The 17,319-nt window shown below is 49.4% G+C and overlaps 6 protein-coding genes across 6 annotated transcripts; 2 read left to right on the forward strand and 4 right to left on the reverse strand.

The window, feature by feature from the left end:
* Positions 1 to 57: 57 nt before the first annotated feature.
* FSUBG_4224 (uncharacterized protein) lies at positions 58 to 2,254 on the forward strand (the record flags this gene model as incomplete). The annotated part of the gene is made up of 6 exons (XM_036682191.1): positions 58 to 157; positions 282 to 356; positions 496 to 902; positions 964 to 1,365; positions 1,420 to 1,466; positions 1,573 to 2,254. The coding sequence occupies 6 exons, from the start codon at positions 58 to 60 to the stop codon at positions 2,252 to 2,254; spliced, it is 1,713 nt and encodes a 570-aa protein (XP_036540237.1).
* A 518-nt stretch (positions 2,255 to 2,772) lies between these two features.
* FSUBG_4225 (uncharacterized protein) lies at positions 2,773 to 5,109 on the reverse strand (the record flags this gene model as incomplete). Its single annotated transcript, XM_036682192.1, has 4 exons — positions 2,773 to 3,835; positions 3,923 to 3,975; positions 4,025 to 4,725; positions 4,866 to 5,109. The coding sequence occupies 4 exons, from the start codon at positions 5,107 to 5,109 to the stop codon at positions 2,773 to 2,775; spliced, it is 2,061 nt and encodes a 686-aa protein (XP_036540238.1).
* Positions 5,110 to 6,208: 1,099 nt separating this feature from the next.
* On the forward strand, positions 6,209 to 7,462 carry FSUBG_4226 (uncharacterized protein; the record flags this gene model as incomplete). The annotated part of the gene is made up of 3 exons (XM_036682193.1): positions 6,209 to 6,359; positions 6,409 to 7,094; positions 7,142 to 7,462. The coding sequence occupies 3 exons, from the start codon at positions 6,209 to 6,211 to the stop codon at positions 7,460 to 7,462; spliced, it is 1,158 nt and encodes a 385-aa protein (XP_036540239.1).
* Positions 7,463 to 8,656: 1,194 nt separating this feature from the next.
* FSUBG_4227 (uncharacterized protein) lies at positions 8,657 to 10,877 on the reverse strand (the record flags this gene model as incomplete). The annotated part of the gene is made up of 4 exons (XM_036682194.1): positions 8,657 to 9,415; positions 9,477 to 9,878; positions 9,943 to 10,628; positions 10,679 to 10,877. The coding sequence occupies 4 exons, from the start codon at positions 10,875 to 10,877 to the stop codon at positions 8,657 to 8,659; spliced, it is 2,046 nt and encodes a 681-aa protein (XP_036540240.1).
* A 1,187-nt stretch (positions 10,878 to 12,064) lies between these two features.
* FSUBG_4228 (catechol O-methyltransferase) lies at positions 12,065 to 13,012 on the reverse strand (the record flags this gene model as incomplete). The annotated part of the gene is made up of 3 exons (XM_036682195.1): positions 12,065 to 12,106; positions 12,157 to 12,708; positions 12,764 to 13,012. 3 exons carry the CDS (start codon positions 13,010 to 13,012, stop codon positions 12,065 to 12,067), a joined length of 843 nt encoding a protein of 280 aa, XP_036540241.1.
* Positions 13,013 to 14,561: 1,549 nt separating this feature from the next.
* On the reverse strand, positions 14,562 to 16,130 carry FSUBG_4229 (uncharacterized protein; the record flags this gene model as incomplete). The annotated part of the gene is made up of 5 exons (XM_036682196.1): positions 14,562 to 15,181; positions 15,382 to 15,609; positions 15,715 to 15,777; positions 15,915 to 15,968; positions 16,028 to 16,130. 5 exons carry the CDS (start codon positions 16,128 to 16,130, stop codon positions 14,562 to 14,564), a joined length of 1,068 nt encoding a protein of 355 aa, XP_036540242.1.
* Between the last annotated feature and the right edge of the window lie 1,189 nt (positions 16,131 to 17,319).

Raw genomic sequence — 17,319 nt, forward strand, 5'->3', positions numbered from 1 at the left:
CAAACTCAGTAAAGATTTAGAAGATCTTCGACTAAGTAATTTTGGCACCTCAGTATAATGTCAGAAGTCTTCTTGCACCCCGTGGAAAAGTTAGAAGGGTTGAGGAATGAGTTGAAGGAAAAGAAAAGAGAAAGGAAGGAAGGAGAAAATGGAAGTGGTAAGAGAATAGAAGACGAATACCTTAGCAAATAGGTAGTGGGACTAAAGCCATTCACCTTTACGTGTTGCTCAGAGGCACGCGTTTGGCACATGCTGGCACTGATACTTGTATAGGTATGTAGGTACCCAAGCTGCCTCCAAGGTGATGCTCAAAACCTCCAATCGCCATCTAAAGGGCATGGTTCAGAAGGATCTAGGTAAACCTCGTTAAGTTCAGATTCCATTGTTCATTCACTCAACCACCGCCGTCTTTTGTTGCAAAACGCACTCGATGGCTCAAATCATCACTTTCCCTAGAAATACGACATGCCATCAGGAATCGACTTCCGATTGAAGTATGCGAGGGCGTTGCAAGTTACTGCTTGAGCGAATATGCGACGAACCTTCACCTGGATGCCTGGAAACGCCGAGATCCTAGTAGCCCGGATGATAATGTCACACTACCCGTTCTCAATGGCCAAACTGTTTGGGCCCGGTACGTTGAGATCGAGGGTCGCAACTACGTCAAGTCTCTGTCAACCGTTCGCATGAGCGAGAATGATACGATGGTTTTTACGGCCAAACCAAATGTCGACTCATGGATGGAGTTAAGCATGTACTTCTCTGAAGATAGTTTGGGAGTACGCAGCGTCATTGCCTGTTTGGAGGATGGGATTCAGCGTACTGAGGAACCTGGCCTTCGATGGGTCTTCATTCCCCCTCAACTTTACAATCTCCCATTCTATATCAGGATGAACTTTGATGTGAGTCTTGTCTCTTGGATATAATAAAATGTGTACTTACCAGGCTGACTTGACCTTGTAGGGCCTTAAGCTGCGCAACTTGGATATCACACAATACGAAAGAGAATATCACTATGCACAACGAACACGTTGGGCTACGTTACCCAGAGACCTTGGCTACCTTCGCGCTCCCGACGATGATATCTTCGAGAGTAGTCACAAGGCTGCAGTCCAGGCGATCGACTGGAACCTATGTGGAGTCTCCGGTTATGTCATTGGCATGCAATGCAGCTGTATTGACTCAATCGTTCCCTATAGGCCGGGTAAGTTACCTCCTACCATCCTTGATGCTTACTTTAATGTCAGATCAACTTGGCTTTATTTCCCTGTTGATCCTGACGAACGAATCTCCGAGCTATGGCTTCGCTCAGGGGACTTCCCGTCCGATGATGATGATGGTTTGACTCTATCAGAGTCTCTCATAGTATGCTGTTACCTTTCTGAAAACCTCAACACAAGCATATTGACATTCTCATAGGTTGTCACAAGCAACGGTCGTAGTCTTGTTCTTGGCCCTGACATTCGGTGCAGCGATCGGCCCCTTAAATACGAAGCGCTTGCCGATCTACTAAGTTCTGTCTGCTGATTTAAGCTCTCAGCCACGAGCCTCAACTGTAAATAACACATCTAGGCTTGCCGATCTACCATCAACAGCTCCAGCCCGAACATTCTACTACAAGTACGGACATGCGCAGTCTTGGCTGGGGTTCGAGAGAATGACAACATGGAATGATCGCAAGATCGAACTCTCTTTTGGACCACCAACCAGGCCCGGCCCGTATGACTGGTCTGACCAGTTCTTTTCAACGTCCGCCGACCTTGAGAACCTTCAAACGATTACCCCCTGCCGTGACTGGAGAAACTGTGTAGACAACGAAATATTTGGTCTGCTTTTCACCTATGCAGACGGCCGTCAACGATCCGTTGGGCAAATTCGCCTGGATCACTTGCAGGACCCCGTCAATATTACTGACAAGTTTTGGCTTGGAAGCACCGGGGACACGGAGCCTGATCAAGAAGAAGAGCCCTGCCCGCCGACGGGGCATATAACATGGCTAGGCGTGTGCAAACCAATTCCGAATGCCGAATTGGAATACCTCGAGATTCCGCTGAGAGGCAAGCTCGAGTGGCGGTCGAACTGGGGGACTGTAACCACGAAAAACGCTGTGCGACATCTTGAAGACCATAAGCTGAAAGACGAGATGGATAAAGTGATAGCTCGCGAGGCTGCATCTCGTGCAATTGCTTCCAAGACGGTCAAGACGTTCTCTGTTCGAACGGGTGACATGTGCTTCTACGAAGACGAGACTTAGGTAACTTTACATAAGTTTAGGCTGCTTATTGAGGTAACTTAGCATAAGCTTAGGGTGCATTTGAGGAGTTTATTTTAACATTATTTGTTAATGTATTTGAGAGACCAAGGTGCCAGGGAGTTGCAAAAAGTGTCAATTGTTTATTCAGCAGTTGCTCAGAACACGGAAAGTGGCGATTCATAGGCAATGCACTACATCCAACACATTGCTGTTTCTCACGAGAGAAAAGGAAGATTCAGGTCTCAAGCGTGTCTTGGGATAACATGTATTGGTCAAGCAAATTAGAAATTAGGACTTTACATCCCTCTCACCATGTGGTGCTCTGAGGTGAAGTGTGGCCCCTTTTCACCAATCATTGTGAAGTTCAGAGAGTTTACTTCCACAACAGTAGATTCCTCACTGCCTTCTATCTACTAATCAATCAATCCGTATCTATTCTTACAAACCGTGGGTACACTGAAATGACAACCCTCAGTTCGAGGCCTCTGAACCTCAATGCCCCTTGCCCCTGAACGAAATCAAGAGCTAGTCTCCTTGACACGAATTGGCACAGCGAATGTTTTGATCTCTGGGCTTGCGGGCTCCAAGACTTCCTTCCGACCGCCAGGCATAACTTGGCCGATTTCATCGAACGGCTCCCCTTCCTCAACATGTCGGACAGCACTCTCCCAGTCCAAAACAGCCCACTCGAGTCTTCCGCTAAAGGGGACCTTGATGTACGTAGTGGAATTATTCGGCATCGGCTCAGACAATTGAAAGCTGGTGGCCTTCAGATACCATGGGAGCCAATCACCGCTTTTGTTGGAGTCGTGGTTCGGAAAGCCAAGCCAGAAACAGTCCGAGGAGACTGACAAGGGGGGGTCCAGGCAATCAAGACGCACTTGCCCGACGGACCTTCGACGACCATCACCATATGTCAATAACATCCCTACGATTTGATCATGGAATACGGCCGACCACCCTCGGCATGGGGCGATCGTCCTGACGTCGTTCAAACTCGCTGATGTATAGACAAAGCAGTCGAGGTTGGTAAGGTTGGTAAGCGGGTTATTAGGGGGGGCGAATGAATGCTGCACCTCATGTTGATCCCACGAAACCACACCTTGAAGGTCACCCTTGTTGCCGAGACCATGTTGCTGTTGCTGCTCGAACACAAGGTATTCCCACATCCAATTCGCTCTGCAATAAAACATTCGAGAAGTTCCTTCTTGCGGGAAGATTGCAATTGCTTTGTACGTGAAGTTGAGAGTTCCATCAACGGGATCGCTGCAGCCAGCATCAATCCCAGCGGTGAAGGTACGCCCCTTAGTAGTTCGAACTATGAGCGTCTCGATTTCTCCGGTCCCAAGATGGTCCATTCCCTTACGACGCCAGAGTTCAGAGACTCTTTCATTGGGGTCGATTGGCATGTAAAACCACGTTTCTTCAGCTGTGTCGTACTCATCCCTTGCCTTTGGCTCTGGTTCTCCGAGTTTGTGCAAAACGATACCGCGAATCAGGTTCTTTTCTACATAGAAGGAGTACCCGCATACACCAGGAGAGTTCCAGTCTACCGCACGAACAGATTCATAGTAGAGGCGTCTATGGGGGTGTAATTTCATTGCTAGGGGAATTCGTGGAAACGAATCAAAGTGTTCTGGAAGAACTCCCCAAGCTCTTGGTTCGTACGTCCTGTCAAACTGGGGAGTTGGAGAGAAACGCAGAAAGCGTAGCCTGGTGACCTATTTGAACTTGTAAGCGCAGAACATATGAGAAGCTAGGTTGACTCACTTTGTAATTTTGTTTGACTCGCAGCGGCGTCTTTTGGTGACGAAAGATACTCCAAGAGAGACCCGGTTCCATGTTCAAAGTGGGCAGCTCATTGTTCTCTGTGATGATCACGTCACGGATTCCCCCATGATCCTCGGAGTAATAGATGTTTAAGCAAGCCTCAGGTCTGTTGCGGGCGCTCCTCTTCCTGTATCTGGCTTTGTAGACTAAGGTGTCCTGTTTCGTGAGGCGGCGGGTCGATAGAGACCTAACGTAACGCAGCCCTTCGACTTCCATATTCTGGGCCCAAACAGACTTGTTCCTCTCGATGGTGAGAAGTTTGAGCCAACCTTTTGGACGAGCTGGATCTAGCCAAAGATCTCGGAAATTGAGACATGCGCGCTCGCGCATACAGAAACTCGCAATGTATTGACATATCTCTTGTGGAAGACGTCCGCGGATAGCTTGTGTCAGGTCAGCAGCAATAGAATTCTTGTACCACCGTTCCCGGTGCTTATTCCAAGATACAGGAGGTAAAAGATAATCTTGTCGGCCAGCGGTAGCTGATGAAAGAGCGTACGGCCAATCGTTGACCAAAGTCTTGGGCTTTAGCAAGTCGACGCAACCATGGTGGAATCCAAGCTCTATCGCAGAACACTGGTCATATCCAGGTTCGTATTCGCCGTTCCAAATGCGAGGGTGGCGTTGGCTGACTGGATTGTCTATCAAGAGTCAGTGATGCCTTGCATTACACCTGGGGTTACAAAAGAAAACACGACGATCGGTTTGGTGGCAGATCAAGCGATTCTCCTAATTTTTTCCATATACACTAGAAAGCTCAGCAGGAAATAGTTATACATACAGACAACAAATTCTTCGTGGACCGCGAATTCGAATCTGCAAAGGCCGCAGCTGGGCCCTGCCATCGTGTGATGCCAGGCCAGAGGGCGAAGCTCCACTTCAGAGTCCGTATCGGATTCATAATTAGAATCATCGTGAGGGTCAGGTTGACTATCCCATTCGCTCTCATAGTCGCTCAACTCGAATGGCCCGATGGATTCCACTTCGTCTTCGGAGGAGGAGGAGGAGGAGGAGGAGGAGGACATGATTGGGGAATCTGGATGACAATTTTTGGGATGTTCAGAGATAGAATGCGGATTAAATTTTGAAGGAGAGATGAGAAGTGGAGGTTTCTGTATGTGGGATTTGAGATATTTGAGTAAGGTAGGTAAAATTGGTAGCGATTCACAGCTGGTACCGTAGCTTGCTCGAGGGAAGGTGTAGGCACTGCGCGGACTGTGGGAGTAAAAGACCTGCGAGATATAACAATTCAAGTTCCTTTGTCACTTATTCTCTGGTATGGTCATAACTTAGGATACACTATCATAAACTGTAGAATTGTAAATAAAATTAGACTACATTTATTTCATCCTAGGCTACAGTTCTCATGAAAGGTTTCTTGCCTCCCCAATGTGGCCTTCTCCCTCGATCCACTGTCACTTGCACTGTCGCGCCAGAACAAAGAGACCCAAAATAGCAACAAGTCAAAGGGAAAGGCAAAGAAACGAGTTCAAGGTCATTTTGCTTTGAAGGTACCCGAAAGAATGAACAAAAGCCTGCAAGCATTGTGTCGATTCATCAACAATGAGCTTGCATCGGGAGGGACCATAACGACAAAGCAATCAGCGGCCTTTGTCACAACGAACCTGAAGTCACGGTGGATGTAATTCTGTTATGAAAAATTTGTATGAGATTCGATTATTCTTCCTTGCCAAGGTCAAGATGTCAGTTTGTCACTGTCTGGCCTTGCTTCTGATCGCTGAACAATGCAACGCTGAGACGATTAGACAACGATTGAGCGACAGTGCACTCCAGTGTCAACGAAGCAGAAGCCGATCCACTGGCACCTTCCATTGCACAAAAAGAATGGATCATCTCGTCTGTTCCTCGAAGTTCTATCCATCCGTCTTCTTCCGCCTTCTTAAGTCGAGTCAACCGCAACTCAAGTCATCTTCTTCCACATCAATTCTTCCATCTCAACATCCCACGCAAACTTGCCCTCAGGACGAAAATAAACTTTACAAGGGATCCCCTAAGCTTAGGTAAAATCACATAAGTATTTGATTACCTTAGGTAAGGTTAAGGTCCTAAGGTTTCATCTGACACATGGTAGACTGACCACAAGACATCACAGACACCTTCACAATGGATCTCGAATACGAAGACCACGCGTATATCGACTCCGATACTGAGTCCGATTCCTCGGAGACAACCTATTTCAAGGAAAACAGTGGCTTTTCCCCATCTTGTGGTCTCTGCAGGTTCAACTTTCGTATTGATGACAGCGTTGTTGTTTGTATGTGCCCCCCTTCATGACAAATTATTCCTTCTGACCCTGTTTACAGTCAGGGAAAAGTGTGAGCCTTGGACGACTACCTATTTAGAACCTGAAATTAATTGGACCATTCACTATTGCAAGCACACATTTCATGCCGAATGCGTTGATTTGGCCCAAAAAGCAGGTTTAATGCCTGATCAGCGCCTCGATCCCGGCATCTACAATGCGACTATCCTTGAACCGCTGCAAGAAGGACGACATCCCCTTCCATCAATCCAAATGCGGCGTCTGAAATGGCTGAAGAAGACCTTCTCAGAAAGCCTTCTGCAGACTATCAGAAATCGTCTACCTGGGGAAGTGTGCGACATCATTACACAATACTGCCTTCGAGAACGAGCGGTTCAGGTCGTTCGAGACCTCTGGCTCAGAAAGGATCGGCCCAAGCCAGGGCGTATCTCCATTGCCATAGATGGCAAGCCTCTTTGGGCTCAGTATGTGTACTATGAAGGCATCCGCCATGTCAGATCCCTGTCTCACCATTCTGTCGGTGGCGACGAGACTCAGATACTTTCTGAGTCCCAGTCCCAGAACCGGGAAAACGTCAATATCTTCGCTCTACACGATTATCTGGGAGTGGTAGACCTCATCGCGACCTCTGGTCAAGATGTGCCGTCAAAAGAGGAAGAGCCTGGAAGATGGTGGACATTGTTCACGCCCAGCAAGATGCCTTTTTATCTAAAGGCAAGATTTGATGTAAGTATATCACATTGACAAAGCTAACGACTGCTGACCAAGAATAGGGGATCAAGCTTCGGGGCCTGGCAGCCTACAAGTACGCCAATGATCAGCCGAGGTTTCCAGAAGATCATCGGTGGTCAGTACTACCAACCACCTTAGATCCTATGCGAGGGCGTCTCGACTGGTACTTCAGTCAACGCCAGTGCCATCTGTCCCACCGAGACGACAGCGTGTCCCTGGACGAATTCCTCGAGGCACTATCGCAAGAACCCGCCCCCGGAATGCCACGCCCGGGTTATGCGGTAAAACCGTTTTCGGTCCTCGTGGGAAGAGGAGTTAGCGCAATGGAGGATTGGAACGTCGAAAGAAGGCAATGGCATTGATGTTCCATGGGCACGTTAGGGTCGCTGAAGGCAAACCGGCTGCAGGCCCCCTGGAGGGTAGTTCAGAGACTCCCCTCCATGAAGATCCAAGAAAATTCCTCCCAGGAAAGGGAATGCCCTTTTTGGGCACTCAAGATAGCTTTGAGGAGAATCGGCCTAGGAAAAAGGGATATAGCAAGGGGTAAAGCAAGAAGACCGTGGGGGTCAGGGTAGTCAGAGGCCAGGATGACAGTCAACCAGAAGCAGGATCTTCTAGACTACGCATGAATACTTTGGCATCTCATGATAGGTACACATGCAATCAAGTCTTTCACCCAGTAAGCTGTCTCTACTCTCAATCGCTGTGATATGTACCTCCCAGTTCTTGATGTGTCTCGTTGAGACGTCACAAGCTTTAGCGATCAATGAATGGTGTTAGCTCTCGTCCGCACCAGCTAGCTCCAACAGTGTTGTCCAGCGCGCTCTTGCGAAGGCAAGAGAATGCCCGGAAGTCAGAAACAATGTTGTTTTTAGCGGAGTAGGCGGGTAGTGAATGTGACTCGCTTCCCTGTTGACTCTCACTGTTACTGCCGCAACTACCTACCTACCTTAGGTCTAGTACCTTTTGTTGACAGTGCCTGGCAGCTGCCAAGAATAGAAGACTCTCACGCAAGAGATAGCATTGGAAAATTGGAAAGCAACGGAAAAAATAAAAGGAACTTGTGGAGAAATCAAGGTATTCTCAGTGATAGGCCGAGTGGGAAGAAGCAACAAATGCCTGCTTGCCAGGTGGAAGGAGAACAGTGCAGCATCACTACAATGAAGCCAAATTCTACGAATGGTTACACAAAAATAGTCTTAAAACAACAGAAACAATGCCAGCCACTGTCATTCTCAATGCAAAGGATCCATCCGCGAGCGGAGTTACGCCAAAGCACCAAAACACCCACGATCAACTCAGGAGCAGCCCGACACAAAACTACCTTTATGGTAGCTGCTATTTATTTTGTATCAAGTTATAGTGAAACAGACTGATAATGACGAGCCTCAAGGGGATGAAGGCATATTGCTCTGTCCAGCTAGATGAAGTGAAAATATCCATTACAAAACTCTACAAAACATCCAGTGACCGCCGTCCATCCAATCCATCCCCATCCAGCGGCGCAGTAAGGGGGATTATCTGGCCAAGAAACATCAAGGGAGACCTGTTGTGTTTCAAATAACCACAGAGAACGTTTTGACCACTCCCCGAGGACGTCCTCCAGACTCAGCGTCATGGGCCAGCACTAGGTGCATCTCATCCACCATATCCTGTAGATCGCTGCTCTCATGATGATACACTGAGTGATGATAGAACCCCGCGCCCTCGGAGCTTTGCCATTCTAGAGAACCTTGGAGCGGTACTTCCAAATACTCGCGGTCCTTTTCTCGCAAAGGCTTGTCCACCTCAACCCACTTGATCTTGTTTGTCCGGGGCCAGAAACCTTCAGGGAGATGTTCATTCTGTGACTTGTCGCAGCCGAGCCAAATGTTTCCCGAAGTAATAGCGAGAGGCGCATCCATGTGATCGAGGCGGATTTGCCCAATGCATCGTTGACGACCATCGGCGTATGTGAAGAGTATGCCGACGATTCCCTCATCCGGACAGCTTCTCCAGCTTCGGCAAACTGCGATTGTCCTGATATCTCGAAGCTCCACAGCCGAAGATAAGAACTGTTTGCCTGCGTAAGCAGTGGGCTTCGAAGGTTTCGGTAGAGAGAGATTGATCTTGCGCTGATCCAAGCTTTCCGCTGGGTCAACACACAACCAGAACCTGGAAGGCCAAGCCCCAGACTTGCAGTACAACATTCGAGATGGCTGGGTTAACGACAGCACAGCAATCCCCTGGTAAGTGAACTTGCATACATCCTTCTTGGTAGAGCGAGATTCGATGTCAGACCCGAGAACAAAGCTACGGCCTTTGCTTGTGCGTATCTATGATAGTTAACTATGTCAGTGCTCTATATCCAGTATTGGGGATAGCATCGCAACTTACAATCAGACTTCTGTACTTGCCAAACGTGCTATCCTCTCGGGGGAACTCGCCGTTTCGAAACCAAAGCTCGGAGACTCGCTCATCTTCATCAATAGGTATGTAAATCCAAGCACCCTGATGCTCGTTATCCACATCCATCCACCGTGAGGATGGGCCTCTCGTATTGTTCGGGATGATGTCACAAACGCAATTCATGTCTATCAGAATGGAATAGCCTCGACATCCAGGTAAGTTCCAGTCGACTGCTCGGATCGGCTCCGTTGACACTTCCCTGTCAAAAACTAGTGGTGGAGCGAGTCGGCAATCGTCCAAGTCATTGGGCAGAAGAGCCCAGCGCCTCTGTCGGTAGTTGGCATCAAGCTTCTTCGTTCTTGTTATGGCTAATTCACGTAATTTGAGACCCTGAGAGCACAAAGCCAGTGAGCAAGTGAAAACTGTGGGTATCAAGGGGCGAAAGGCAACTCACATCGGACTTGGATTTGAACCAGAATGGAAAGGCAATTCGGCGGTTGACAACCCATGTCAAGCCTTCTCCTTGAGTCAATGGGGTATCGTCATCTTGAGTCATAATCACTTCACGGATGCCCCGAGGATCTTCGGCAAAGTAGATGTTGACACGGGTGCCGTGCGCAGGCCCGAAGAGCTTCGTGTCGCTCTCGTTTCGGCGGGTGGTTGAAAGAGACTTGATATACTGGACACCCTCGAACTCGATGTGTTGTGCCCATACCTCATGGGACTTGGTGACGCGGAAAGCGGCATCCCTGGGTCCAAAATGGCTCTTCTTTCTCCAAGCATCTTTAAGAAGTCTCACTGCGTAGTCCTTCAAGCAATAGCGCCCGATGTTCTCGCAGACCTCAAGGGGAAGACGTCCCCCGAGGGCAGTCATAACCTCCTCAGCAAACATCTTTTTCAAGCGACGTAGACGATTTGCCTCAAAGGAGGGAAGAGGTTCATTACCGATGTTTCTATACTTTGAGTCTCCGTAACGGGTAGCGTTCCAGACGTCGAAATGGGTGTTGTTGCCAAGCGAGAAATCCGCGGGAAATTGGTCGACGCAAGATGAGTGGTAACCAGTCTCCAGGTATCCAGAGGTATCTGTTCCGTAATATTTGGTTTCCCAAGGCGAAGGCAAGTAACGATTCAATGGGTTGACTGTGCTTAATCAGTAGGTTGTTGGAACAAGATCCGACAGGGACGCATACAAATAACAATGGAGTCCAATGCCTCAAATTTGAATTGGCAAAGGCCACATCTGGGTCCAGCGTTTGGTTCATCGTCCTCATCATCATACAAATCCCAATTCGCATAACCTGGGTATTCATCTGGCATGAGGTCAAAGTCCGAATCGAAGTCTAAGTCCGGATCAAGGAAAAAGTCATCATCAAAGTCGAAGAGATCCATTTTCCTGATTTTTCGATGTGCTCGGCGAGATGGGTAGAGATGATATCGTGAGCTACCTCTCAAGACAAGATATGTGGCTGTGTTAGAAGCTTCCACTCAATGTAGGATATCAAATGAAGCTCAATAAAAAGCCCCTAAGCTTTTATAAACTTCTTTGAGTTTGTCGATAACTTAGGATTGAGGGCCCAAGCCTTCTTCGTCTAAACAGATTGAAGGCGCACTCCTCAGATGGAAGGGGGAAGAGGTGAGATGAGGTTGTAATGGTTGGGAGGGAAGAAGAGAAAAGGAAAAGGCAAGCTCAGATAAAAAGTTCAAAAATTGTTCATGCCCAGTGACTCATTGACTGCGATTTCCACTTTGTTGTCGATGCTGGCACTGGCACTGGCACTGCTCGTCCTTCATAGCGCCAACCACATGCTGCACTTGTAATGCGATGGTCAATGAACAAACGCCGACAATCAATACTACCTTAGGTAGCAAAAGAAGGAGAAGATGCCTAGACTGAATGCGTTAGTTGACGTACAAAGCTCTTACACGCAGAACCAGTAAGGATGAGAGCCAAACGGACCTCAACACAATCACCGTATCCGAGCATTCACCCACCATTATCAATCGTCAACAAAAGATGGCACTATCGACAGGTCAAAGCAGTACGACATTTCAGTCACCAAGAGACTGTATGTAACCGAGCTGCTTTCCTCGTCGACCAAGCCCATGACCTACCTACCACAAAACATCAAAAAGAGTAAGCCTCGCAAACGCTCGCACTCGATACATAGGAACAGCCCGATGCGGGGGTCACGCGCAACCTTGAGATCGCGTACTCATAAGAGTCTCGCACTCTACCGATTGGGCTGACCGGGCGTGGCTCTCATGGGATGAGCGGCTGTGGAGACCAGCGAGGGCGGCGGGGTCGTGATGTTTTTTTGGTGTTGAGGGGCAGTCTCCGAAGTGACAAAAAGACTCAGGCAAGTTACCCCAAGCTTAGAGGACGTTTTACTACATTTATTTTGTCGTTCTCTTCTAAAGTCTTATATTTTGTTCCTCCCCGAGCGTCTGGAGACTCTTACACCTCATGCCCCGAGGGTAAAGAGGTAGGTAGTTGAGGGGATTGATACTGTGCGCACTCATCAGAGTCCGCGAAACGTTGGAGTCAATTCTATTGATTGGTGCCAAGGTAAAGAGCTCTAATCTTCGCGATCGGTACATCTTGTAATCTCGACAGCGTCCTACAATTGTTAGCTAGGGCAATGAACTGTGGTGGGATGGTGGTACTCACAGGAACACCAGTTGGCTCAAAGCTGTGAACCAACTTACTCTCATACACCAGATTTGGATCCCCCTCCTCCTCATTAATCCTCTCCTCTCCCTCCCTCTTCAAATACTGTTTCGCCGTTCTATCCGCAAACCCGTCCTTCTCATTCCCCCCCTTCGCCGCCCTCTTCTCCGCAACACTACTCCTCACATACGCCAAATACGGTGGATTCCCCGGCTTGATGACGTTATCAGCCGCAAGGACACTCCCCGGTCCTACGAGGCCCAAACGCTCACAGAGTTTGAGATCGCTCGTGTACGCGGGCTTGTAGTGGTCGAGGAACATGAGGTCGATCTTGGAGATTGTGCCGTTGGCGTGCAGGCGGGCGAGGCCTGCGTCGCTGGGGCCGACGATTACGCGGGCGATGTCGCGCAGGCCAGAGAGATCAAGAAGAGATGTTATGACGGCGGCAAATTCGGGGTTGCGCTCGAGGGAGAAGTAGTGTGTGCCTCCGGATTTGCGGACGGCGTTGGCGAAGAGGAGGGTTGAGTAGCCGACGTAGCCCCCAAGTTCAACCTACACCAGTACCTATCAGTACGTTCTTCATAAGAGCAGAGGTCAATTGGTGTACCATGACTTTGGGCTTCACTTCAGCGATGAGATCTGTCACAATCTTGCCCTTGTCTTCGCCCACGTTCATGAGGTACTTCTTGGTACGTCCAAACTCATCAATGGCTTGAAGAACACGCTCCGGCGAGCCACGCAGCTCATCGATGTCTGACCGGCCATAGATGTAATGAAGAAGCTCAATCTCACGCCCATCGTCGAAGAATGTTTCTTCTTGCTCAACGTAAGCTTTCTTTTCGTCAAAGGAGGGCATTTTGTCAGTATTTTTACAGCAACAACGGAACCAGTCAATATGCAGTCGAACAGAGTGAATAAGGAGCGAGAGCCATGAGCTATATGTACCTACACTAAAAGGATAAACAAAAGAATCGCGTCACGTAGTGTACCCGTCATTCATTCCCCTCCCCTCACCAGCTGCAGCTGCACCTTGACTGCAAGATGCATATGAGATTCTCACCGGTGCCTCCACTCGGGGCCCCGATTGAGGGTCCTGGCGGGGAGAAGACCGTCCGGACACGGTGGGGGCCCCGGACATTCCCATGACGCGCACATGCAATTCTCATCATCCTTTGCATAATCCAATTTGTTGTCGTTAATCAATTAACGCAAGATAGAGTTTCCTAGTTAATCTGATTGTTTATTTTTATCCCCTCGATATAGTGCCATCGCAGTTTGGCATCAGCACTTAAACTAAGTCTGGACCTATTCTCACTGCTCCGATCTCGTGTCTCGACCGCCACCTCGCACAACATGCATGCATGTCTCACAAGGCACATTTACTCGTCCAACCGATCAACTCCGTAATAAACTTGTATTACCTTTATCCCCGGCCCTTCTTGCAATTACTATCAACCCTGCCTACCCCATCCTGTTAAGCACGATCTTGAAACCAGAAAACAATTTCTCCTTTCCCTTGCGAAAATAACCCTTATAGAACCTGTCCCAAACCGAAAGCTTCCCCCAAACCAGTACAAATGAGAGACATGAAAGATAACTGACCCTAACCTTGATCCACCTTGAACCCCTTGAGATGCCATTTTTGTCTTCTTCTTTTTTTTTTTTTTAGGTCTTTTTATCGTGTTCTTCGCCGTATATAAAACACATTCCTTTTCGCTCGCCGATTCGTGAGCATAAACAAGCCCTTGTAGGTTCCCTTCCAATCCATTACCATGGTATGCGCACCGACGACTCAAATGCCTCCATCGTGAAAGGTACTCCGGACGCGCCACGCAGTTGATGCTAACACATGCCGCAGTCGATTTCACAGGCCGATCGGTCGTCGTAAACAGAGTGAACGCCGTAAGAACCGCCCTGTTGGGTATATAGTTGCCGCTCCCACGGTGAGCCAGACCGACAATTCCGTTTAGGCCAGACTCCGCAACATCTCAAATCCGAGACTGAGACTGTAACCATCCTTCCCGTTTCTTCATACCCGGCACCATTTTTCCTGCTCTCAAAGTATAAACGAGACGATATAGCGACGCCCCAGTAATGTTCGAATGCAACTCCCAGTTCACCAATTCATAACCTCCTGCCGCAAAAAAAAAAAACAGAAAAGCAATGTCAACTCCCCAGTCGATGCCGTCCCTTCAATACCCGTGACCTTGACTGTATCACTCGGCTCTCGCCAGATCCGAGTGCCCTGCAATGCTCGCACCGTCTTGAACTCGAGACGTGAGTTGCCAAAGACCGTACTCGCAAAAGATACCGACCGCAATGCACGTTTACCTCTGCGCCGTCCCAAATGCAACTTTAAATCCTGCGCCTTGTTGCTCCTCCTAATCCTTGGTGAGCGAACGTTTCTAACCCCAGACACTAGCAGGAGCACCGAGACCGGACGACTGACCCCAAACACCGTTGCCACGTCCCCAGCTACCAGGAGAGGCAAGAGGAGTGGTGGATCGCTTCGATGAAGCTGAAGTTGTGGGTGTACCAGAAGGACGAGTTCCAATGGGAGCCACAGAGGCACCAACCTGGTTGGGCTTGGAACCAGGATTCAGATCACGAGAGGGGGAGCCGCCAGTTGGGCTGGATGTACTTGTGCGGCTCTGGTTACCCACAGCGTTGTCAAAGACCTTGTTGGTGGGTCCAGCAGCCTGGGGACTGACTGTGCTATGAGGTCGCGAGTTGGGCTCAGTGGGAGGACCGTGGGCATCACCACCAGAGACGGGAGTACCGGCTTCGCCAGTAGCGGGAGCACGGCCTACGCTGTCATAGGCAAGAGGGGAGTGTCCACGGATGCTTGAGGGTCCGCTAGGGACAGGGGCACCTGTGCGGACATTACCAGTCTCATCCACGTATCCTGCCTTGTCTGCAAAAGGACCCTCGCCATAGAGGGCACTTCGTTGACGGGCAATCAAGTCTCGCGTCTCCTCCTCGGACATGTGCTTGTTGGGCGGCAGAGGCACCTCGGAAAGGACGGCTACGTAGAAAAGCTGTTAGCCCATGCTCAACAAACTCGACGATATTACATAGATGCTGCTCAAAATTGGGAGGGAAGAAACACGAGCGGCGTCTGGGCCAACGACATTATCAGTCGCCCATGACCACATTATTTTTCTCTATATGCCATCTTGTTTCTTTGTCATAGTTGAATGTGCTACACAGTAGAGGGAGGCCTACTTCGCTGATATTGCTGCTCTGTGTGCAGGTTTCGAAGCTCTCGCTCCCGCTGAGCTGCCATCCGTCTCTTAGCCTGCATGACCTGCTCTGCCTCGTTGGAGCCTCGTGAAGGTTGATGACGCTGGTTTGCGTAGAAGTTTTGCAGATTGGGTCCCTGACCACGGGCGTCATCAAAGTTGTTTACCGAGTGCGGGCGGGGGCCGGGGGTGTGATGGGAACCACGGGAGTCTGCATGATCTTGTCAGTATGTTTGTTGGTACACTCAACCAGACCAGTTCATCCGTTCATGTCGGAACCTTTGGCAGGCTTAGTAGCGCAGGATAGAAAACTCACGGCGACCACCCATTCCATAGCCCTTTCCAGACTTTTGCAAGTTCTCGTATGCTCGATCAACCTCTACAATTGTGTCAGTTTGTTTCATTCGTAGAGTCGAGTCTTGTTCGGGTTTCGAATATGCCGCCAAAGTCGCACCACCAGCACTGACTTTAAGGGCAATCGAACTCGGCAAAATCTCTGGACGTTCTCCAACATACCATCGAATTGATACGAGAAGGCGTAATCATCCTGGGGCTGGGGGCCGCTGGCGCCTGCACAAATCAATGCGTTAATTATGATTCTATATCGATCGGTCGTGAATCTAGCGTACCTGCGCGGACCGGAGTAGTCGAACCCTGGTGCTCCCAGTTGTTCTGCTGGGTGCTGGGAGTAGAAGACGACCACTGGGCCTGAGGGTTGTCGTAGTAGGACATGTTGTAATGTTCTCGGGGTTGAGTGGGGAAAACCGGGACGTAGACGATTCGGCTCGGACTCTTTCAGATATCGGATGAGGGTCTATTGGTAGAATGTCTGGTCAGTTTGGTGTTGTTGCGGAATGTTGACGACAGAATGCGATGGCGATGTGCAGCGCAATGCGAGAGCGGTGCCAGAAACAAGGGCAATACGAAAGGTGATGGAGGAAATTTGCCGCTGTGGCCGACGTCAAGATGCGCACCATCGGCCAGCTAAGACATGGATCCATCAAAAAGCACCACCTAACGCTCCGGGGCCCCTCGTCGCAACACGTTGACAAATCGACCGTAATCCTGTGCGTCGAGGTCTCGACTCACCCAAGAGAGATAAGAATATGATTAAGCTTCGTCGGTAACCTTTTGCCGCTTCGTTGGGAAAGTGAGCGCAAGGCAAGGTTTACGTTTACTCGCCACGGGCCGTATTCTCGGGAATAAACCACGCGAGGGTCTCGGAGGGACGGAGAAAAAGTGCGAAGAATTAAAAAAAATCGCAAGAAGTCGGTGACGAGACGAGAGACGAGTTTAACACGACGGACCGGAAGAACGCTTGTCGAGACTAAAGCCGCTGCAAGGCAGACGGAAAAATCGAGGCGGAGGAAGAAATAGGAAGAGGTACCGTAAAGGTAAGAGGGAGAAGGGAAAGGGAAAAAGGTGGTGGTGGTTTAAGATGATGAACGACTCGTCGACTTGGACAGGGCGTGACGGGATAGGTTGGGTTAGAATTGAATGGGGGGAGAAAAAAACCAGGGCCGAGCGAGCGGGAAAGGAGAAGGAGCAAGCCTAGCCTGGCTTCTCTCGCCCATCAATTAATCAAATCAGGAAGTAGCGTCGTGCCGTGGGGAGTGGACAGTGGAAACTCACTGGACAGGAAGGAACAGGGCATTTCGTAGTGGGCACAGGCCGGAGAGTGACTTTTGGGGGCTCGTAGTTGGCAGGTGCCAGTGCAGTTGAGGCCTGAGGTGCGGGTAAATCAGGTACTTGAACCAAAGTATCGGCTGTTTTACGGCATGCGAATCATGGCGGTTCATTGTATGACAGCCTGGCCAGGCTAAAAGGCGGAGTACATGAACTGCTTGTACCTCGTTTGGCAGAACCTGAGGTACAGGCAATCACGGTGCAGTAAGGTACCTGCCAGCACGAAAGAACACTC

The sequence above is a fragment of the Fusarium subglutinans genome (genome assembly GCF_013396075.1).
Source record: "Fusarium subglutinans strain NRRL 66333 chromosome Unknown NRRL66333_c0000038, whole genome shotgun sequence".
In the NCBI taxonomy this organism is placed as follows: domain Eukaryota; kingdom Fungi; phylum Ascomycota; class Sordariomycetes; order Hypocreales; family Nectriaceae; genus Fusarium; species Fusarium subglutinans.